The following is a 24158-nucleotide window of genomic DNA, read 5'->3' as shown; positions in this document are numbered from 1 at the left end:
GCTCGGGACGTAAAAGCTCACAATGGAGCGAGTTTTCGCACGCTGACACGAGGAGAAGTTTCAGATGTACATACGTATGCTGTATCGTACAGCGTCGTAAAGCGCTCGAATAATAAGCGCGCGTGCTGCGCTTTCCGCTCACGCGTGTGCACGTGAACGCTCATTATCCGCTGATCGTTCGCCTTTCTCATTTTACCCAGTCATTTCTTCATTTCATTAAACGCAATATATGGTCAGATCGTAATTGAGTTGTGTCACGGGGTTTTAAATTAATCGCGGCGACGTTGACTGACGTTTACCGTGAATTTGCGAGGTATAAGTTTGTCAATGTGAATTATGCGGAGCGTGCGCGCGCGTTACAGCCCGCCGCTGGAAACTCGGCGAGATGTCATTCGTTTGCACGCATGCACGCGTAATTTTATCCAATATGCATCACAAAAATTTCATACGTAAACCGCGAATAATTATCTCGCGCGCGGACGATTCCGTTCCAGTGTTCCACGCTGCGTTATTGGGACTTTGTGCGTCATTACAGCGTGCGATGATGATCCAAATAATGTAACGAAGTGGCGTCGGAGGTCGGCGAATCGATGCCACGCCGATCATCGTGCAGAAACGATGAACGAGGCGAATGAAAAGAGGAGTCTAATTCGATTCGATTCGGCCGCGTCGCGAAAATTAGATACTCCGATCGCGGCCGGACAGTTACATATAATACTACGAGCTTGCGATTGTGCATGCTCGCAAATTCATCAATTTCGCGTAACCATGTTCATTAGATCAGCGCGATACAGACACGTGTTAATAATCCTTTCCGTCAGCGCGATTAGCGAGATACCGCCGCGCGACTAGTGCGAATCGTCATCGAGCTGACAGTCGTCCATTTTCACGCCCGACTAGCCAGATGGTAGCATCGGGTTCCACGCGTGACTTTTGCCCCTTTTTCTCGTTCCTCTCTGGTCGCCCTCTCCCTCCATCTGATTCGGCCGATTTGATTTACGGGCGAGCGACGGTCATCGGAGCCACGGATTTGCCTATCACCTGCCGCTCCGTCGCGCCACTCAATTTTATCGCCGAAATTCCGGAATTCCGAAATGGAACATTCCGCGTCGGCACGCGCCGATTGCGAACGCGAGATTGCGACCCCAATCAATTCACGCCCGATGTAAACGTGTTCGCCACAGGTTGCAACGCTACGTGATTTTTGTTGTTCGCCAGCAAAGAGAACGCGAGATGGTACCGGGGTACGAGGAGGGAGGGAGAAATCCATTTGTTCATATAGCGACTGTAAACAATTGTCCAGCCGCCACGGTTGACACGGTAAATAGATGACGATATAAATTCACCGTACACCTGGCCGGCCTCGATTCCGTTCGCGTTAGTTCATGCGAGCAGAAAAATAAATTTGTTCCTGGATACGGCACATCTGTCCCTCCTCCTCTTTCCCCCATTCTCCGCTGACGCTCGACGATAGTTTTGTCGCCGGCGAATAACGTTCTCTCGTGGAGAGGATATCCATCCATTCCGTCAAGAGGACATCCTCGATTCGCGTTCTCCAGTCAAGTCGAGTCCGCGTACATGGGAGTCATACTGTCAAGAGTTGCCCTCGATGTTCGCCGAACAACCATGTCGAGCGACGTGACGCGTTGACGGTAAGGAGGAGGTTAAACAAACGTCTTAATTAAACGCGATGCCCATCACTTTGACGGCGTATTAAATTGATGAGTGACATTTTCTTCGGCTTTATATCAGTTAATAGATAAAAACGAAAGGTGCTGTTGTCGGAGCTGCCGACTTGCATCGGCTGTCTGCAAAACGGCAATCTTTCTTTTCTTAATTGCACATGAATAATCGTTGGAAGTAATCAATTTATAAAAAAATATTTAAAATATTTTTACATATGTTTAATATATATATATTATATTATTTATAAAATTATTATTAATATTAATTCTATAATTATTATATTAATTATAAAATTAATTAGAATTGCAGCGAGAAATAATATTATTACTTTTCCGCATGTATTATTTATTACACTTATACTATATTATATAATTTGATTACATCTTGAAGTATCATGTACAGAGCGATTTAAAAACAACAGTAAAGAATAAATGTATAAAGCCGTGCAAGAAATTTACAAAAACTCTTTGCGAAACGAACAACCGTACAGATCGTAGCAGTGGTCTTATTCATGATGAAATATTCATCATGAAGCGTTACATTGAATGATGACGCAACGTTATTAAGGAGAGAGATGCACTTATGGGAATCTCGGTGTGTACGTAAACTACCGTTACTACCATCAGCATAAATACCGTTCCGTAGCAGTTGGCGAAAGTGCATTACCACGAGAAACGAGATGGCATAATAAATATTGACGTCGCGCTGGGGCCGCCGTGAAATATCGAATGCGGGGGACCGGATGCCCCTCTGGAATCCCCGCGCGTTTAATTGCGGGTAAACCGGGGAGAGAGAAAAATGGCGCCATGGCGCCGCGCCAGCGCCCAGCGACCTCCCAAAACAATGCGATGCCGTAACGAGCGGCGGCATAAATCCGGGGGTGAAACGTTCCGGGCACCACCACCCCGGCCGTGTGCGACGGGAGGGTTGCACCTGCGGCTCCTACTGGATGGAAACGTCGTCCCGACAGCTTTACGATCGGCCGCGACAGGCGGCCGGCGCTCTGAAGAGTTTGCAAAGCAAACACTCGCGCGAACAGTTCGCGAAAGTTTGCCCGCGCGTCGCGTAACTTCGCAACAGATGTGGAAATATGAATTCCATTAAGTTCCTGACAAGTGGCCTCCTCTTCCTCGCCGCCGCTCGCGAAATGCGTAATATAATGTTCGCGTGGAGTCCGGCACGAGTTACAGCGCGAAAGCTCTTGCGATACGGCTCTATCAATGTCTTCCATTGCACGGCGACATAAACGGTTATTGGCGACGGTGATTCGTATTGAGACCCCTCAACTTGTTCGCGGTCGTTTTTCTTCCTCGATAAAAATGTCGAAGCGCGAGTTACGTTTCCGGCTGCGCTGCTCGCGTCTCTACGTATTATCGAGCGTGTAAAGCGTAATGGAGAAAGTTGTTCGATATCATTTCGAGCCTCTTCGACTCGGTAATAATGCAGTAATAATAGACTCGGTAATAAATTGACGCAGTGCGTCGTGTGTAATTTCTTTCGCGAAAGTTTGGCGTTTATCATTCTTTTTCGTGGCTGATTAAAGATCTTGTAACGCAGAAACGGATGTGTAACGCAAATTTCTGATTGTCGAGCGATACGCGGACGTTGCACGGGAACCTCCTCCACACTCCGCCCGCGAGGGCATTATTGCAACAGCGCGACAAAGGGGGTCAAAGGGGTGAGTCTGAATCGCCGGTTATGACGCCTCAATTATAGCGTATTTATACGCCATCCGTTGCGGCGACGTGTGATTTATCGAGACAGGTCGAGCACGCCGTGTTCTTTTCCATGGTGACGCTCGTGCGGGACCGATATCGATTCTTCCCATGGCGTCTAGCCGACGAGACGCCGAAGGGGAACCTATAAAACTTCGATATTAATCGAAAGCATAAAGTGCCGAGCACAAGTGCTGCACTTATGATGATCGCCGATCGTCATCGTCGACTCGTGCATCGCTCGAAAAACTTTCGACTTTTTCTTCCTTGCTCGCTGACGCACGTCGTGCTATTAACGTGACGCCAAAGCGCTCGTTTCTTTGCAGAGGCGAACAAACGCGAAGTTTCTGTGTAGGAATGACGCAACTGTCGGCAAGAAAATTTTTTCTTTAATCTCTCTCCGTTCCGCTATTGGGAATATTATTTTGCGCTGCTGCCTCTCGTCGAGTTCATTCTGAAGCGCCAAGATCTTCTCTCTCGATCGCAAACAACTTTCTTCCATGTTGACGTTCTTCACGTTTCTTTGTAATAGCACACGATCTCGAGTACACGATATTGTGTTTGTCTCTTCGACATTGTAAAGCCTCCACTGGATCTCATCTCGAGAGATTAACACATCTTTTCAAACAATTTGAAATTGTTTGTTGTACAATTTTACTAAATTTATAGGATCTCGAATTTAGATATGCTTATAAATTCTGGAGATTGGGTTTATGTATGTGGGCAGTACCAGGCTGAGTGTCTAAGGGGCTATTTTAACAAAGAAAAAAGAAAAGAAAAAGAAATTAATGCACTTTAATCTGTAGCTCGTATTTTTTCTTTTCATTTTCTAATGCACGTACCCAGCAATCCGCCGTAAACGATTTTTCTTCATATCCGTCTAAGAATATTCGCTCTCATAATGCTTCCCGCGCAGATTATGCTGCACGATGCTCCGATTCTGTTAACCCGTTCTCCCTCCTCCCTCCCGACTTGGTTATTCGGGGGAAAAACAATCAGCGCGAGAATTAGGAGCAGCGGACGGTGCGCCTCGTCCATCATCGTCGTGCCCGACATCCAGGCCCTTTTAACGCGTTGCAACTTCGACTTCCGTTCCTTTTGACAGAGAGCAAGAAGAGAACTCCCGCTCGCCCACGCGTTTCTAGTTTACTTATCTCGAGTTTCAGGCTAACAAGAAAGGGAAAGAAGAGAGAGAGAGAAAGAAAGAGAAGGCAGAGAGAGAAAAGAAAGGAAGACGGAAACGAACCAAGAACTGTGACGATAATCTCTCGGTCTCTCGCGCCAATCAAGGCATCGATACATGTTGTTTACGGATCTCCTGCTTTTTCCTCACATCTTTCACCCTGTCTTCTTACCTTTTTGCTCTCGTTTTATCCCTCTGAAATCTCTTTAATGCGGTCTGCGCCACGTGATGGGGATGAAAAACCACGGCAAGAATTGAGGTTTACTCTCTTTTTCTCTCTCGATCTTTCTGTCCTTTTCTCTCCTTCTTTCTATCCGTTTGCCGCGATTTCTCGCGCCAATTGCTTATTCTTTGAGCACTCGTCGCTTCTTATCAGCGAGCGCAAAAAAGAGGCGTCGTTACCGAGGATCAAACGAAAATTTGTTGCCCTTTGATCAAGTGTGTTATTGGCGGGTGACGCCGCCGCGTTTTTTCAGAAGAATTATGTCCTGCGGTATGCCGGTTGGAACAGAATCAATCGGAGAATGCGCCTCGATTAGATAGTAACTCGCTGAAGTCCAAATATATCGTGTGTATTAAGCGCGAATTGATTATCTCGGGGAGAAGCTCGGTTCTGAATCGATTTCTCGGTTTCTTAGCATCGCAGCGGCTTAGATCCCACGCTTTTGCGATAAAACCGGCGAGAGGGTGCATTTAAGAAAAGAAAGGTGCATTAAGAAAATTGTAGAGCGAAATGCAGCTCGACGCTGAGAATATCGTGGTTATTTTCATTTCAGTATTATTAACCATCTCCTTTTTATTCCTATATTTATCCATATTTCAGCGTGCGGTTTTGTAACTGCGCGGGATTTTTCGGTTTCCATGCCCTTTATTACTTTTTTCTCTATCACGTATACCGTTTTATATTTTCATGCTAGAATTCCCCGCTTTTTTATCTCTCGCATTGACGTAGTTATTATAGAAGTTGTTATCACAGGTGCGGCGAAACGGAAGCTCTATTGCAGGGATCCGCGACTGCTTTGACGATGAAACCTGGAATCGCATACTAATAAAATGAATGAAGCAATATAATGGAATAAAAATTTGGTCGACGTCCGTCAGAGCTCTTTCTTCGCCGCTAAGTTTAGGATCGATAAACTCGTTACGAGACGGCGGTCTCGTTACGGAACGAGGTTTAAACTTCACGTAGGTCGCCTCCCGTGTCCGTTTGATCCGTTTCGACTTCATGGTACGCGAGTGTTTCCCGAGGCGCGGAGAATGGTAATTGCCACAATTTCTCCCCGTCTTATTCCCGAGCGGACGCGAACCGCCACCGAGAGAAATCTCAGGAGGGCCATCTCCTCGGAGGAAATCTCGTTACGAGATTTCGTTCTGAGATACCGCACTCCCCTCTGTATGATCGTGACCCTCTCCTCCCCGGTAAGAACTTCATACACGTCCCTAATGGGCCTGCCGTGCGAGGATCGTGGGATTCGGTTGCCTAAATTAAATCGATAGCGATAATAAATCGAATCTTATCGTCCTGGGAAATTCAATATTCGCCACATCCTTGCCTGCGAGCTATCAGTTCCCCTGCCGATAATTATTTCTTCTTTAACTTCATGTCGAAAATCCTTTTCATCTCACAAGCAGTGTTAATTACGAATCGAATAAATCGAATAAATAAAAATAGGAATACAGATAATTAGATTAGATCGATTATGACATTGCAGTTTGTTTTTCTGCTTGCAGTATCGCGGAAAATACTATTTCAACGAGTATCATCGTTACGCATTCTATAACGTCGTACGAAATTATTATACGAGGTTGATCTGCTTTCTTTGAATTTCAATACATGAAGCAATTGCATGTTCTTGGCGCGATTTGGTTCAATTGCAGGTTCTTCGAGTGCATCAGGCTGGTAAATCGTGCAACGACACGAGAGAGAGCTAGAGAAAAAGAGAGAGACGAGCAAGAGGCATCTCTCTCGTACGCACCACTTAAGCTGATGCACAATGTGGTTCACAACCGTTTCGGTACCCGCATGCGGTATGAGCCCGACTCGTCTCGCATTTAATGATTGTAGAGCGCGTACAGCGATATCCGTAGATATCGAGAACGAGCACCGAGTTGGCAAAATGCGATGTAACGCGTTTAGAGAGCCGCGCGTATCGGCATAAAGCGATTCCCGTCGGGAAATCCCTGAATTCATCGGATCTCATGTGAAACCACGTTCCGGGCATCAGCTGCGATTATGTTAACGCGGTATTACACGTTGGTCCCAGCCGATGTATCGCGAAGATGATGCGATTCGCGTCATCAACACCCCAGGTGCGACAATCGCGATTGCAGTGTCGCTGATGCGACAGTCTGCGAATTCTATTGCGGGTCCTGTGTCGCGACTTAATATAGATCGGTTCTATAATGGATAGTCCGTTATAAATTAGTTTCCAGAACGATATCATTGTTACCTCTACAGTAACTATTATAAATTGCGAATAAAACAGGTTTAAATTGCGAATAAAAGATCACTGAGTAGATTTCTGACAATTAATTGTAATTCTATGCATCCTATCTTGATTTTAAAAAAGCTATTGATTCATAGAAAAGAACAACAAGGATATCTGAAGAAGCAGAGAATCTTTGATGCAATACAGGCAATTATATTTGCCATATAACGTTCCACTTTTATAACATTGAAGTTGTCTTCCGGATGAAGCAAGAAGAGATTTCAGTCATCTACCTAACTCGGCTAACGCCCGTCGCGTTATATCAGCGACGACAGCTTCTTCAGGCCGGAGGAAGGGCCCTTTTGTCGGCTCGCGTAGGCGTGGAGGTCGTCTTGGCAGCTTCCTCCGCTCCAGAGTCGACGGAAGTGGCTCGACCGCCGTCGGGAGGATGTCACAATTAATGCTGACCGGGGCTCGTTAGCACGTTTCCTTTTTCCCTGACTCATATCGCCGATGCTGGCCACCGCGCGCGCCGAGGAACCGGAGGACCATCCGCGCGCGCGGATCGCCGTAACGGATCAGTTGAAACGTTTCCAGAGACGCGCGGGTATCAACGAAAAAAAGCGTTTCCTGCAGATTCATTATACGGTTGGCTTATCATCACCGAGTTCTTTTCACTTCCTGCCATCAGGCGCACGTCATTAACGGAGGATCTGCTCGGATCGGAGTATCGGAGACTGAACTCATCGAAATCGGATTTCGGTTTTAATTACTTCATCAAAGTGTTGGAATTTCCGGGTCCTTCACCGCTGATCCGATCGGACCGAATAGCGCCAGTGACCGGCGCGTGGTATTAATTAACTAACTGATTAATCGGCTTACCGTCGATCGGAATTCCGTGGTCCGTCGATTTTCTCCGAACAGACAATGTCACTTCTTGCGGTATGTACGTGCGCGTGGGTGTAAGTGGCTCGATTCTCGGCACTATTTAACATCGTCGCGTCCCAACCGGCGCCATAAATCACAACGAGATAAAGCCTCGTGCGAGAGAGGAGCCTCTCTCTCTCTTGCGCCGGGTCTCGTACCGGAAACGCGAGTTAAGTCGACACTTCCCATAATATTGGCCCCGTCTTTACGTCACGTTAATGCGATATCACGTCTGTCGAGGAAACACGACCGAGAGATAAGTGGTTTTCGACGGGCGTGAGTAATGATCGGGCAACATTGTTAACGATTTTATTTCTACGATGCCAAGAAATAAAAAGGAGGCACGAATCGAGATATTACATATTTACAATAACGATGCATTCACAAAGTGCCTTTTTCGCGCAGAATTTCGTGTTAACTTGGTATCACACAATCTCAAATTTAGTCCGTATGCAATTTATTTTAAATTATTTATTTTAATATTTAAAATTTTTCCCAGATATATTTTGCATTTCATTCTTAATGTTTTATTATACTCTCGTAATAACACGTGTCCGCATATGCGAATTTCCAAGTGTCAGAAATACAACGACAAAATAGTCGCGTTAATTAATATTGCGTATTAACGAACTCTGCGCTCGTTTCGGACAGGGTATGTTTTGGCAAGGCAGATCCTCAATATTGTTATAAGCGGCGACGATGTTGTCCGAGTGTCCAGTCTCGTATTATGGACAGCGCCGGTTAATTTCCCGGCACACAAATTTGCATAAGCATGCGAGTTTAACGCGTAATGTGCTTACAATCGGCTTATACGAGCACCGCAAAGCGATATGCCCGGGCCAAGCTTGTACGTGACGCTTGCCAGCCGTACGTTATATTTGTGCATGCCACACAAACGCGGACCTTAAACAACGCGAGCAACACGCGGGGAAGGCTCGACGAGCGAATTGACTCGCGCAACTCGGTCGGAACAGAACAAACGAGACTGCCAGCTCGCTTCACCGCTAATTAGATCTCGAAAACTGGGTCGCGCCGTTGCAACCCACGTCGAGAAACGCGCATGAGGGACGAGATAGGGTTCTGCGACTGCACGTCTGCGAGATTTTTCAGTGAATTTTTTCTCGGTCTTTTGAGGCGCGACGAGTTACGGTAAAGTGCTGTTAAAAAATCTAATAATATGGAACGAGACTTTCCTTCGTTACAGAACTGTCACCGGCGATCGTGGCGGGCTGTGTCGCAAAGCGTACGAGCCGACACGTGCTCGCCGACATTTGCGGCTTTTATAATGGAACGCGTTTGCCCCACGAGAATTTCTCCGAAGGGTGAGGCTCGCTAATTTGACGACGCGCTTGATAGAGGGATGGGAGTATATCGTCCGACCCATACCTTCCAATGATTGGTTAGTCGTGCTAATTAGCGTCCGCGCTTCTATCTGACGTCGGTTACAGCCTCTGAACTACGGAGCCGTTACGAACATCTAGGCTCCTGGATGTTCTCGTCATTGAACATCGTGGTGATTATGGTTGAACGAAAATCATTTCTACGCAAATCACGTATCTACAATCTATGGGATATGTAATGTGATTTTGATTGCGAAAGCCCTTCGTAATTGCAAATCGTGGGCTTTCACCTGCGAGATCCAAATGCATCACGAATCCTGTTGCGCGCGCCAGGGGAATCGTATATCGAGAAAAATATCAGAGTTCTCGTTACTCGATTTTTCCGTTCGCTCCGTTCTGCGATGGGCGATACAATAAATCCCACTGCGCGATCCTTCATTATTCTCCAATGTTATCTTTTTTCTTCTTTTAAATTAGATACAGTTCCGCGAATATATATCATTAACGTTGTTGCGAATGCACGAGAGCGCAATTGGCAACAATTAGCCGACATTTTAGAATATATTCTACCGATAGGCAGATTAAGTCGCGCAAAAACGCTCCAGTTAGTCCAATACAATATTTTTCTATCGCGCAAAAACGAAAGAAAAGGAAGAAATGAATTCAATAAAGCCTGGTGTTATCGCCGCTCGAGAAATGCACGCGTTCTCCAGTGAACGTGCTTACGCTTTTTTAAATCATTTTAATCTCCCGTATCTGGCTTTCTTCTGTTTGTTCACGAGGGGTAATTCGATCGTTTTCTTGATACGAGCCGAAAGTATTATACTATAATTTGCGCGATAAAACGAAGTTCCTCTGTTCTTTGTTAAACATTGTGCAAATAGCTTGTATCGCGCTGCGTTGCACAGCGAAATTGCCGGGTCTTTCTCGCTATTTTTGTCACGCGGTCTCTATTCAGCTGGCAACATTTTCTCGCACGAAACTGTCGCAGGACTATTGCCGCTTGGAATTGCGCCAGATATACATTGCATTCTGTGCGCAATTAGTTATTCTCCCGTAGCCTCTGGTATGCCAAGACTCGCCAAAATGCGTTTTACACGTTCTATCTGTCGCACGGAGAAAGTCGACGAAACTTTCGACGAAATAAAAGAAATTCTTCGGCTATTCCGGCTTTTTCTACAAAACTATGATTTATCCAGCGGAGAGAATAGTTTAATCATTTATCATGTCGATTCAATTTTCCTAAAGGAGAAGATTAATAAAACAGAGCCAGCTTTTTTCGAACAAAAAGAGATCATCTTTCTCCGATCTGTATGCAGTTCAGTTAATGAATTCGTTGTAGCGAAACGTCGGCGATTCGCTGGCAAGGGCGAAACTCTTGCGTACACTTGCAGGTGAAAAGTCGATCACCTTTAACGACGTACACCGCGTTGATCCCTCGATAAACTCGGCCGCGACATACGGCTATCGATTCTAACTTGCCGCAAATACGGCGCAGGCGTGACAGACTGGCAACAATCGTGCCATGTAAAACACCGGCGCCGCGTTCGTGGAAATTAGTAAATGAAAGAGAGATTGAAGGTCTGTACCGTGGGTGTGCGATAAACATGTGCTCAAAATGAATTATTGAACAACAGAACTGCAAATTTGGAACTTGGCAAGGAGAATGATCGATCGTGTTTCACCTAACGATCTATTGTACCTTCAATCGACGAACACGTTGTGCATCGTACTCCCACATAAAAATTCTGCTATTACCGGAATGCGACAATGTAAAATAAAATTTTTGCAAAGTTGTACTTCGTGTTATTACGCACGTTAAGGTATAGCTTCGATGACTTTTTCTTTGATATATATGTTTTAACGATGGGATTATCCCAAGTAATCCTTTGCCGCCGAGAAAATAGTAATTAACGGGCGAATGAATAGCGATTTAATCCCGTTGCATCAGTAAATCTCCCATTTGCGGGATTAATCGCCGTGCTTGCGTACCACCCTCGAAGCCGATTGGTCGTGCAACATTACGCAAATCCGGCCACCTGATGTCACCTGGTAACCGATTTGTAGCTCATCCTGCCCTTTTGCGAAACATGACACTCTCTGTTTTGTCATTTCGATGCTGTTAAAGTTGAACATGGGATCAAAGCAAGAGAAACGCGTGTCCACTGATTTTTAACCCGTGCTACATTCGTAATCTCGAACATTTTGTGATATCGTTTGATCGATCATTCAATAAAAAAATGTCTATAAATCTCTATTTAAAAAAATTTTTTAATTGTCGAAAAATTTGCACGCTGCAAGAATAAAAAAGGGCAGAGAATTAGTCCGGGGATAACGCGTTTTTCTTTTCATAACTAGAACGTGTGTATTTTGCAAGTATCCACTTTTCTCTCGAGTTACGCGGTACTTCTATAATGATAGGTTTCACGCTGACGTACTGAAAAAGTCCCTCAGAAATCATTTAACTAAATATCCGTAAATGTGAGAGCTCACGCGACGGATTCCGTTTTTTTAAGGGGAAGGGGAACCTTGTTACTTTTCAAATCTGGCTTTGTGCCTCGCAAAATTTGGTAATCTATTCTACCAAAAATTTGCAACGTAAATCGATGGATAGCTGTATCTGTCGCGTATTCCAAAAAAAAAGCAAAAAGATAACATATCGATTCATATGTATATGTCCAAAAAAACAAATGAAAAAACATGAAATGACGTGAACACGAAAATGGCAAAAAAGAAGTATAAATTCAATAGAATACGACAAAAAATATAAATTCAATAGAAATAATTCAATAGCAGCAATTAAAGCACCGATGCCAAGGCGCGCGACGATACGCGGCGGTAGTCTACAGCATTTCGCGCTGAATAAACAAGCGAATACGTGGCGTTTTAATTATCGCGCTTCATAATTCTGCGTAGAATAAACGAATAGGTGGTCACGAGCGCACTTTTCGAATGCAAATCTACGAAGCATTCATCGCGCGACAATCCCTCGTTAGGTGTGGACCTCAGGAGCGAGGACGAGCGGCGCTTGTAATGAAATTCTTCCTTCTTCCTCTCTCTCTCTCTCTCTCTTTTCCTCTCTATCTTCCTGCCGAGTCGAGTCAATTGGAGTCGCAGCGAGGGCACATTTTTAAGATTCTCCCGAGACGGTAAATCACTGGAAAGAAGGAAGTCCCTTTGCTGTCCCTGTGCATTCTTGCGAGTCGAGAACGAATCCCTCCTCGCGATTTCGGGCTTGTCGTCCGCAGTTCTGGTCGGCCGAGAAGCGAACTCGTACCGCGGACACTGATTGGTTTACGGCTTTTCTCCACATCCGCGTCGTTCCTGACCGACCTCGACCTCACCATCAATGCACATCCGGTGCGCCTCATTCGATTATGGTCCCCGTGCACGTCTTGCCGCGTTATCAGGTATGAAACTGACTATATCGCAATCCAATTATCGTCGTGATGGCCATGGCGTCACGATCGCGATCCCACACCCACCCGCACGGGACGGATTTTATTCAGCTTTTCTACGAGCGTCGCCGTCGCGCCGAGAGCTTTTATTCGAACTGGATTCAACCGGCTAAAAAGGATTACTGTATAAAGGAGGAGAGGTGATATTCTATGACGGAGAGTTCAGATGCGAGTCGGTGTTCGGGGTAATCGCTGTATTCGCTGTAATGTAATCTTGTATTCAAGCAAATCGCTGTAAATCCGCTTCATTCTTGCGGCTTTGCTTAGGCGGGAAAAAATTATGTACGATTACAGGCTAAATCCCTCAACTGATGAATCTGTAAAAATGTAAATTATATATTCCGAGATTCACACATCCTACATTTATTTGCGTCATATTTTTCTGTATTCCCAGGAAGGAGGGAGAAGCACTTGGAAGTTAAAAGTACACGCGCTGTGTGCGAAGCGACTTGTTTATGGAATAATCCGTACCTCTCTTACGTCATTTTTCTTGCTTGTTTACTGTGTTGCTTGTTTAATTAACAATGTCTGATTCTAATGAGCGACACATTATTATCAGGTATGTTATTATCACGACTATGACGAGTAAGACGCAGTATGAAAATTAGTGACAGCGTCATAGTCGCCGCTATTAAAAGTCTGGTTTTTTCCGTTTTCCTGAAAGAAAAAAAAAACGCTCGATGTCGATGCAACTAGACATTGCGATCTTCTCGAGCTGACTCAGCTTGAGGAGCAAAAATTCTCTGAAAGCCGAGGTCGAAAGTCGCGCGGATATTACGCCTCATAGTTAACTACTTCGCGGAGGAATGATTACCCTCTTTTGACCATCTCTCGTCTTTTTGCTGTCGTGTGTCTTCGAGCATTCGAGGGTGGAAAAGCTGGTTGTAAACTTACTCAACCGGTAATTCGCCGTTAAGCTCGTGGAAATGTGTTTTTACGCGACCACTGAATTCTTCGTCGAGAAGATGAGCACTTGCTGTTTCTACTTCTAGTATCTAATTAGATATTTTATTGCGTATTGCGCGAACGTTAAGCGTCGGTGACTGAGAAATAAGTTATAAATTATTATATTAGAAATTTACAATAACTATGTCAATATTCTATTTGATGCTTCCTTCACTTTCATTGAGGTATAAAACTTCACTTATTATTTACGCGAATTTTTATTCGTAGCTACAATCTTATTTGAAAATTTGAAGAATGAAATGCAATGATCTCAAATTTGTCTCTCAATTAGAGTCTCGTTACTTATTTCAAGCTCAAGTTGAATTACGTCCATCGTATATATAAAGCGTCTTAATTATTTCCAGGATTAAAATTGGCATTAGATAGTCGTCGTGAAAAAGTACGAGTTCTAAATTCACATTAGAAAACGCGTTCTCGGAACGATCACTAATCTTCTAGGCGAGTTGGCTTGCATACTTAATGGAAAAGTCGATATACCTGCTCCTGACGTTACTCAGCTTTAATATCTTGTCTTGCGCACAATACGGTTGCAATGAAGAACGATGCACGCCGGGCAAATTCACGAAGATGTTATAAATTCACGTGCGCCGTACGTCTTCACTTTCGATGCCTGACGTCGTTCCTCGCAGGGTGGCAAGCGCGAGGGTGGGTTGTACTGGCTGCTTCTAATTTCTGCCGGCGACTTTGGGCAAAGAAATCGTAAATTTCTCATGCCCACGCACCTTACCTGGGTGTGGCAAGCTCGACCAGAAGAAACGGATGGATTTCTTCTCGAAAAACGTGGAGAGCTCTCCCATTTTTCTGCGTTGCATCGTTCTCCAGCGGATCCTTTTCGTCTCCGGATAAGCTCCATCGTTATTTCCCACGATGAAACGGGTGACTTGCTTCACGAATTTCCGAGATTCAATTTCCACGCAACCCATATTTTGCGCTCCGTCGCTGGGGAAAGTCCGCGTCATACCCTATAATCAAATCACTTTCGCTCCACGCGTCGAGTCAGGAGCGATAAATACTCTCGCACCTCGGCGCAGCTGTGCGTTTCGCTTTGATAATATATTATATATGCATATATTTATCTGCCGATTTTATCAAGATATCATTACTTTTATCCCCGATGGACTTTTTACTCCGTCGACGAAATTATTGAGAAAATCTTCGCGCACTTCAATTCCTGATTCGCAAGAGCGCGTCTTTTTTTATTTATAACTAAGATTTATCACGTATTAGCAGGATTTTAATGTGGAATTACGAAATAATATTTCTGTTATTATGTAGAGACTTTAAAATGCCTCGCGTGCTAATCGCTCAAAGAGAATCGTCTTTGATTTCGAGAATGAACGATTCAAAATGTGAAAGATTACACGCAGCGCGGTGATATTTTCATGACTTTGGAACATCTTGTAACGGCCGATTCTTCTGTTGCAGAATGGACCATGAGGAAACGCGGTGCCGGCTGGTAGCAGACGAGCGGTCGGTCGCGCTTACACCCCATCGTCGCTCGTCGTTGTCGACGCGTTCCCGGTACGTCCAACCCCGAAGCCAGCGGCAGGTGTCGCGCGTGGCAGCAGATACGAGCTCGACAGGTGCGATAATCGGGGGTGGCCCGGTCGTTGCCGCCGCCGGGCCGGCGATGCGACGATGAGCTCGCCGAGGGTGCTGCTACCCCTCCACACCCGACCAAAGGTGAGACAGTCCTCGGAAATTTCTATGCCGAATATTCGCTTTCTCTCTCGCGCATTTCTCTCTATAGAAATAAAATTCTGCAATTGTTGATACTGATTGATCTATTTGAGGCTGTTGCCATTGATCGCTGAATTATTGCGTGTTTCTTTTCTTCTTTCCATTAGTGGATTTCGATAAAGTTTCTTTGTTTTAAAAAGTGATGATTTATGATGGATAGATTTTTATACAAGATGGAACAAATTGCGCTGCTCAAGCTTTAGAACTGGATAGAACTGGAGATACTGTTTGATGTGTTATATCTCGTTCGATTCAGTTACCTCTTTGATTTTTACGCAGGAGAAACAGCAAAATGTACACTGCTGGGCATCGCGAAATTGCTAGCGCAAATTTACTGTTATATATATAAAACTGCTGTTATGAAACTGTTATACAATGCTGAAAATGTTAAGAAACAAATACATAGATTTTTAAGTAATATTTTAGTAATTTATATTGATGGTGCAATTACTCTTTCATTAAACGAAAATGAAAGGAATTTGAGTTGTGAAGAAAATTATAAGACACCCTCTATCTGTAATTTACTTCTGGATAAGTTCTCTAATTAATTTCAAGTTGCCGGTACTTTTAACACGGCATTTAAATGTATCTGAACTAACTCTTTGATCCGTGAAACAATTAATTCAAGTATTTCATCATCTTGTTCTACCACAGTTCCTCAGTACTTTATATCCTGGAGTATGGCGGTGTGCGAGCAAGCAAGCATTGCGCAGCAAAATTTTTGCATGGACGTAAAAATAGTGAACGGAATTTTTTACAAATAACTGATATTTCCGCTAAAGTGAAATATAGGCACTACAACTAATTTTTGCGTTCTTCGGATATATTCAGCTTTGTTAAGGATCGTATAGATTAGCTAGTAATGTTCAATTGATGGTTCATAAATATGTTGATGATGATTACATTAAATAATTTCTATCCATTTGCATTATTTTGTTTATACAGGGTGAGGCACCTAAAACAGGCCACCTGAATATCTCGGCTGTTATTGGTGATAGAACAAAATGTGTCAGACCAAACTTGCATGGTTTCGAGGGACACATAATTTGTTCTAAATAGTTTTTTATTAGGTGGACGCGTAGAGATCATATGAAGGTCAACTTCGTTTTTTTAAATGGTATAATATGTTTTTTACGTACCATCTAGTAGAGCGTTTGAAGATGCGCACATTGATCTACGGATCAAAATCATTCAAGGTCACTGAAGGCTAAAATTTCTAAGTGCTAGAACTTTTTCATTTCTGAGTTTACGGTATTTTCAATAGTAGAGAACTCTAGGCAATATAAAAAATATAGATATCAACAACTCAGAACTTCTCGGAAAAGAACAAATTTCTAACGGCTAGAACTTTTTCATTTCTGAATTTACGGTATTTTCAATAGCAGAGAACTCTAGGCAATATAAAAAATAATGATATTATCAACTCAGAACTTCTCGGAAAAAAAAACATTTCTAACGGCTAGAACTTTTTCATTTCTGAATTTACGATATTTTCAATAGCAGAGAACTCTAGGCAATATAAAAAATAATGATATCATCAACTCAGAACTTCTCGGACAAGAAAAAATTTCTAACGGCTAGAACTTTTTCATTTCTGAATTTACGGTATTTTCAATAGCAGAGAACTCTAGGCAATATAAAAAATAATGATAACAACAACTCAGAACTTCGCGGAAAAAGAAACAATTTCTAAGGGCTAGAACTTTTTCATTTCTGAGTTTACAGTATTTTTAATAGCAGAGAACTCTAGGCAATATAAAATAAATTATTTTCCCTTGCAGTTGGCCTTCAGTGACCTTGAATGATTTTGATCCGTAGATCAATGTGCGCATCTTCAAACACTCTACTAGATGGTACGTAAAAACACATATCATACCATTTAAAAAAACCAAGTTGACCTTCATATGACCTCTACGCGTCCACCTAATAAAAAACTATTTAGAACAAATTATGTGTCCCTCGAAACCATGCAAGTTTGGTCTGACACATTTTGTTCTATCACCAATAACAGCCGAGATATTCAGGTGGCCTGTTTTAGGTGCCTCACCCTATATTTTGAAGAAAAACTGATGGACATACTCTTAACTAAATAATTTTTAGTCAGATGAAAATTGAAGATTAATATAATTTTCGAAAGTTTAATTACTTATTTGTATGAATGAGAATGAGCTTCTTCTTTCTAACCCTAATCTCGAGTCTCCTTTTGTCTACATTGACGATACATGCCCTATTTATGTATCTTGTTGATGGGTTTCCGGAGAACAATATCAAGGATAAAGGACCATTGTAACAGTGGTAGCTTTCGAATGTCTGTCTAAGTCTTTGACTTTGTGTTTCAACAGCCCCGCGCAGTAGCACGGCCGGGTAGTCCCAGAAAGTGCAGCAGCGAGGTCGAGCGACGAGGAGCGGCAGGCGGTTTAAGGCCGAAACTATCCGCGTGGCCATGGACCACGAGGCGAGGAACGGAACCGGCAGCGACAACAACGAGGAGTACACCAATATTTACTTCATCGTCGGCGACCGCAGGGAGACAGCCACTTACAAGGCGAACCAGGTCACGGACATGGAACTCAAGGGTGAGCGGGAACTTTTATTATACCGGCGCGTAACTGGCGGAAACTTTCATCGGCTGCCTCCCCGTATTCATCGCGAACTCTTTTATCTATTTAACGCCGCGCGTATTCTCCAAGTACATTTTTCCCTCGGGCTGCATGCTAAGGGAATATGCATTCTGCGAAAATGATTAAATACTGTTTTCATCAAGTAATTAAATCGTATTTGTAAGTAGATTACATGTTGCTTCCGTAAAATCGTTGCAGTTTCCGCGAACAGTAAATGATGTTAATGAGTGTAAAGTGAAATTTCTGTTTTAAATAAAATGATCCCGTGAAACCATGGCAGAACGACTTGCAACAGATGCTCTATGCATTTCAATTAAATGCCATCAAGTACAATCCTGACAATCTCCATTGAAAAACAAAAGTCATGGCTTTAGCCCGAGTACCTACAAGGTGCAGATTTTGTGTTTCAGTAAAATGTTCTTCTTTATTAGCGTGTGTCGTTACAAACTCGTTGATTTTTTTAACTCTCATTCTTTTCTATATCTAAACGCTCTATTTTCAATTGTCTTTCGTCTGGCCTCAACGCTGCCACAATGCAGAAAGGCGTCAAATTCGAACGAGCAATATATGACAAATCAATCGAATGAGTTTGGACTTATGGACAGTGCCAGGCTTAGCTAAGTTCTAAGGAGTCATTTTAACAAAAAAAAAGAAAAAGAAAAAATCGAACAAGTGCATTCTGCTACTTGGGAGTCATGATAAGCAGCAATAGAAATATAATGCAAGAAATCCGAGAAGAAACATATAAGACAGTAGCGGTAGCTGGTTGCCTGCGGGGCGTGATATAGAAGAATAGATACATGGAACTAAGAATAGAAAACTAAGAGTAAGATACGTGCTTATAAAGCGTGCGTTCGATCCACAGCAACATATGCGGTTGCAACGAGAGTGGGGATAACAAGAACAAAATCAATGCTCAGTTCAACGTCATGAGGACGTCGTTGCGTTCAATATTACGCATTAGATTATGAAATCGCATAACAGACTCGTTCATAAGAAAATAATGCAGAGTCCAGGATGTGCGATGGATTCGAGAAAGAAGGCGACAGAGAGACCATGAAAGCATGAGCGATGTAAGGATGGCTCAAAACGTAAAAACGAACGATTAGACCACCAGAGAGACCACCTAAACGATAGGAAGAGAGATTTGACATCAATCTCCTAAGAAAAGTAACAAATCGATGGAAAAACTGATGTTGAAGAACAAGAATAAGGCAAAGAAGATCCCATAAAACCAGACACATCGTTTCAATCCTTTCCGCTTCTAGTTGAAGCATGGAAGTATATGTTGAAGACATGCGGGCTTTCGATCCTTATGTCTAGATTTACATATTTTGAGACGTTTCGTACACATGAGAATCACATCACTTTTGAATCAAATCTCGACGAGCAAATCAAGTAAGATTGACAATCCAGAGGAGAAATTTATCAGCAATCCCGACTGGCTTGCAAGGAAGCAAGCGTTTCCACAAAGTCGATCATTAATCTTTCTGCGAGGGGGAGGGATACTTTATTCAGGCCAAATGTTCGCCATCTTCGCGGCGTTATGTATCGCCTCTCTCGATCCCCCTTCTTCCCTAGGTCTCGTCACTTGAGCTTTACCGTTCGCACTAGGGTGTTGCTCACTCGACGGGATGAAAATGGCCACGAAAGCAGCTTCCTACCCTCAATGGCATTGACGAAGGGGAGGCGGGCGAACGAACATTTGACGTTCGCGGGATTTAACCAATTATCGATCGTGACGCGACATGCTGTGAGCCAGCCAATCCTGTGGCCGAGACATTCGCTTTTACGCCTTCACCCATCGCCCATCGATATAAAAGCTTCTCTTCGGAGAGAGCACTACCGAAATTATGTTTGCACACACTTCACCTTCGTACCGTGACCTATCGACCGGACCTCTCGACGGGCACGAGTGCCTTGACCGGCCGACGCAATCCCTTGCAACCCCCATCTGGAGGGCGGCGTATGCGCCTCCGCCCGGCTCGCTGATTCTTTCAATCCCTTCGCGATCGAAACAGCCATCTCGAATTCGATGGGGCTCACGACGATCTCGAGAGCTCGTAGGAACAACCAGATTGGAAAGTTTTATTCTCTCTCGTTGGTATTGCGATATCTGCTCTGATTTTCACGTTTCCCTTTCCACACTTCTCCTCTCTGCTTTTCCTGTTTTAGTTTAGCCCCGCTCGTAAGTTTCCTCTTTCGTTATACATTGCCATCGATCCCAGAGTTTCGTTATATATTCTGTTATTATTACTGCAGTGCATATTGAAGCCTTATTTATATAGCATCGTAATGGATTTCGCGTATACCTTTCGTGTAACTTCAAGCACTATTTGATTAACTTTTGTACAATTTGCTTTATGCGTAATATTTTATTTTCTGTCAGTAAGTTATATATTTCATAGTTTATATTATTTCAATTTATGATGTTATTTTCTTAAATGTAAATTGTTTTTTGTAGAAAATGACCTGTATTTATTGAATTGCACTTGAAGAGGGCTTGAATCTAAACCGAAACGTTGTGCTAATAAATAAGTATAGCCAGTATTGGTCGAGATATAGTTATTGCCTTTTTAAGAAAAATTTTTCTGGCGGTTTAACAATTTGGAGTAATATTTTATATTTCAATGTCCTTTTTCAGTTTAATATTCGTTCGCGTATCGCAATACGCGATAATACAGATTCTGAATTAAAAATTTCTACAATATTTTTCATGATCCATTTCGTTAAACATTAATTAACTCATTATTGAGAAATTAATTTTAACTGTTCCCCAACGTTTGTTTTTCACATTATCGAAATTTTCTCAATCGCGAAAAATAAATAGATAACAATCTAATTTAATCGCTTAATATCCTTGATTCAAGGAAATTTATCCTTCTGTCTGCTTATACGCGGAAAATTTTGTGCTCGATAATTGATAATTAGAACAGAGAGAGTGAGAGAGGGATTATTTGATAATTCCTCTAAACGTAAACGAACCAATTACCGTTTCCGTTGAAAATTAACTGTCGAGTGTGGCATAGTCCAATTTACGAAATACTGATCAGTAATTATACGCGCGTGTCTAATCCTAATGTTGGCTAGTAATTGCCACAGTGCAAAATCATGTGATTACCGTCAATAGCGGGATTACATGAATTTAACGACGTATTACTTGTGTGTTGGACCGTATTACGTAATTAAAATTCTCGTGCAATTACAACGTGTGTGCAACCTTGTATGCCCAGTTAAGGGAAGCAGCTTTGTCAGGAGTGATGTTACCAGCAGGTTACACGAGAAGCTGACAAAGTCACACTACAACGTGGACAAGTCTCGTGATCGGCGGAGCCCTAATCCTGCGGTGTGATCTCCGATCCGTTCGTGTCACCCTTTCTAAAGCTCCCGAGGTCGTCCTTTAACTTCCGTGTTTCACGCTCCAGAAGATTGCACGTCGGACTCAATCCCCGCGACTTTTCACTTAAAACTTGGACTCATAACTTCGGAATGACGTAATATAAATGCAGGTCGTGTGTCTCCAGAAACGGTGAACTTTCTCCGAACTACGAATTACGCGGATTACTAAAAGAAATCGTACCCGGGAAGTGAACCGATTATTATGATTGCCATCAATTTCGGCGCGTTAATATAATAGCCTCGGCGAGGTGATATTCCACTTTATGATCTCTTACATCACTTGCATCGAATTTCTATGGTAATGCCCTAGACGCAGAGATTCTTACCGATTCTTATCGATGGACATCCTGACGCCGAGGGATGTAGATAGCACCGCCTTAGTTATCTGCTGTACTATTATACTTCCGTGACTATTACAAGCCATTGATGTTACGACCGTGTTATAATGACGGTCGTATCCTCCCAGGACAGTACGAGGCCTCCCTATGGCCTGTCCTTCCAGCCCGATTTGATGTTCATGGAATGCACCACTGGCCGTCCTCGTTTCCCCCGTCGCGCATCCATTTAACTAAAAAGCCTTTTAACGAGGTCGACTCCGCGAAAAATGCGCCGCGCAAAGCACGGAGGATGCCACGCAACCGGTCGATATCTCGTCGCGAGGGTTGAATCGAAGCAGGCGACCGTTCTCCTTCGCGACTGTTTCCCGACGCGTCGCGAAGTATAGAAAAACACGAGGAGCTTTCCTTGTGACAGGGGAGAGAAAAAACGAGGTTTTTCCGATAATTATTCATCGAGCTATGTCGGCAGATGTATAGATGGTTCCGCGGGACAAGAAAAAGAAGGCACGCGACGTTGCGAAAATACGCGCAAGCGAGGAAAAGTTTTCTCTTCAGTTGGGCTTTTTGTCCTCGGGAACGCGAAAATATGTCGAGGTTTTTATAGGAGTTCTTGCAATTTCCCAAAGGATTGTTGGAGCGAAACGGACCGCACGGAGAAAATCGAACTGCTGGGGCTGGGTGCAGCCCCGAACGTCTCGCAGACGTTTTAGGCGGCGGCCGGCCACGTTGCCTGACACGTGAACGACCGCATTCGGCCGTTTTATTGATCATATGCGAGAATTGCACGCCCCCTCGGGCCTATTTCTGGGGTGCTGCTCGAGGGGAAGAAACGTAAGTGGGTGCGGAGGCAAGAGTGCTGTGCAAAGCGGTGAATTGGAAACGTCCAAATAATTGAAAGGAGAGAATCGCTTCGTATTTTTTTACCATTAAGCGATATTTCATTCTACTCTTTATGTTTTCCTTCAGCTTTAATCAATCAGTACGGTTAAATTGCGGTTTGAACGAAAGTAATCTCTTTATTTTTCATCCCGGTGGAAGTTGTATCTTGCACAATATTTTCCTTCTATTATACAGAGAAACGAACAGGGCTCTCTTAATTACTTACGCGCGTACAGCAAGAAACTGAAAATAATATGTGTAAAGAGCACGCTACTGTGTGACGCGTAAAGAATGGTTTACGTTTTTGTCAGGAGTTTAATGAGGGCAACACACCTATTCATTTATTTAACCGTCGGTACCTTTATTACACAAACCAGCGCGGTGGATTTTTTCCCGTGTCGATCTCATTTTCTCGTTTTTAGTACTTCTATAAAGATTCCCTGTAACCGCCGCGTCGACCTCAGTTACATCGAGAAACGGCATTTTTACGTGAGAATTGCAGGCTTTATTGGCCCTTAAAACTTCGCGACGCACTCGTCTTCTCGTTATTTCCCAATTTGCCTTACGTCACTCCTTTTGATGCTTTCGCCAACGACTGCAAATCTCGCTTTGCTGCGACACGAGTGGGCGTTTGTTATCGCGATGTCTCATTACCCCAGACGAGAAATTAATATCGGATGTCGTTATTATTCTCTCTCATTGCAGTGTGATTGCTGCTGCGCCACGTGCACGAAGTCAGCATCGCGTCATATGGTGACGTGATCATGAACAATCCCAAAATTGCGCGCCGCATGCTGACTCTCGCCAGTCGAAAGTTCAATTTACTTTCATTTTCCCTCGTAACACGAACGGATGAGTCGAGATGAACCAGGAAAACGGTTTCTGATGAGACGCAGAGACGTGAATCTCTGTCCGTTTCATTTGAGAATTACGCTTCTCAAGCGTGGAATCGCGAAACACCCGTTCATTCGAAAGCTTTTTCGAAAAATGTTCAATTCTCGTGTCTCGCTCGCCTCGCGTACCTCGTAAAGGTTTAAAGCAGAACGACGTGTAGCGAGGTGCATTTACGCATTTACCTAATGCAGTACGTGGCCTTCATATAGACATAAATATCGATTGGTGCGCTGTGGCACTAACGTGCCTGCGACTCCACCTGCCATCCAATCAAGCCATGCCTCGAACATCCCTTACACGCTCTGCTGATATCCCCGGACAGACCGCGCAAAAGATATTTAGGTTTTCGAGATTTTCCTCCGTTTCCAGCTAATTTACATGATGTCAGAACGGTACTAAAATTTTAGTTGTCCGCTGAAATGTAACAATACCATCGTGCTGCAAAGATTGTTTCATGAGTAAATGCACTCGGACTCTTTGTCGTGGTATTGTCGAGATCTTGAAAATTTTCTTCTCGACGTTCTGTTTTTGGAAGCGGATGTTCTTCTTCCTTTTTCCTTTCCTTCTCTCTCTTTGCAAGTGA

At 43.5% G+C, this 24158-nt stretch overlaps 1 protein-coding gene across 1 annotated transcript in view; it reads left to right on the top strand.

Moving 5' to 3' along the window:
• Positions 1 to 24158, top strand: part of LOC105275903 — a 127926-nt gene that overhangs the window by 69434 nt on the left and 34334 nt on the right. The window contains exons 3-4 of the mRNA XM_011333108.3: positions 15130 to 15387; positions 17787 to 18020. Coding sequence (XP_011331410.2) covers positions 17888 to 18020 — 133 coding nt within the window. The 5' untranslated portion in view covers positions 15130 to 15387; positions 17787 to 17887. The remainder of the gene's footprint in view (positions 1 to 15129; positions 15388 to 17786; positions 18021 to 24158) is intronic.

The sequence above is a fragment of the Ooceraea biroi genome, chromosome 4, assembly GCF_003672135.1.
Source record: "Ooceraea biroi isolate clonal line C1 chromosome 4, Obir_v5.4, whole genome shotgun sequence".
NCBI lineage: Eukaryota > Metazoa > Arthropoda > Insecta > Hymenoptera > Formicidae > Ooceraea > Ooceraea biroi.
This window is presented reverse-complemented; position numbering and strand designations above follow the sequence as displayed.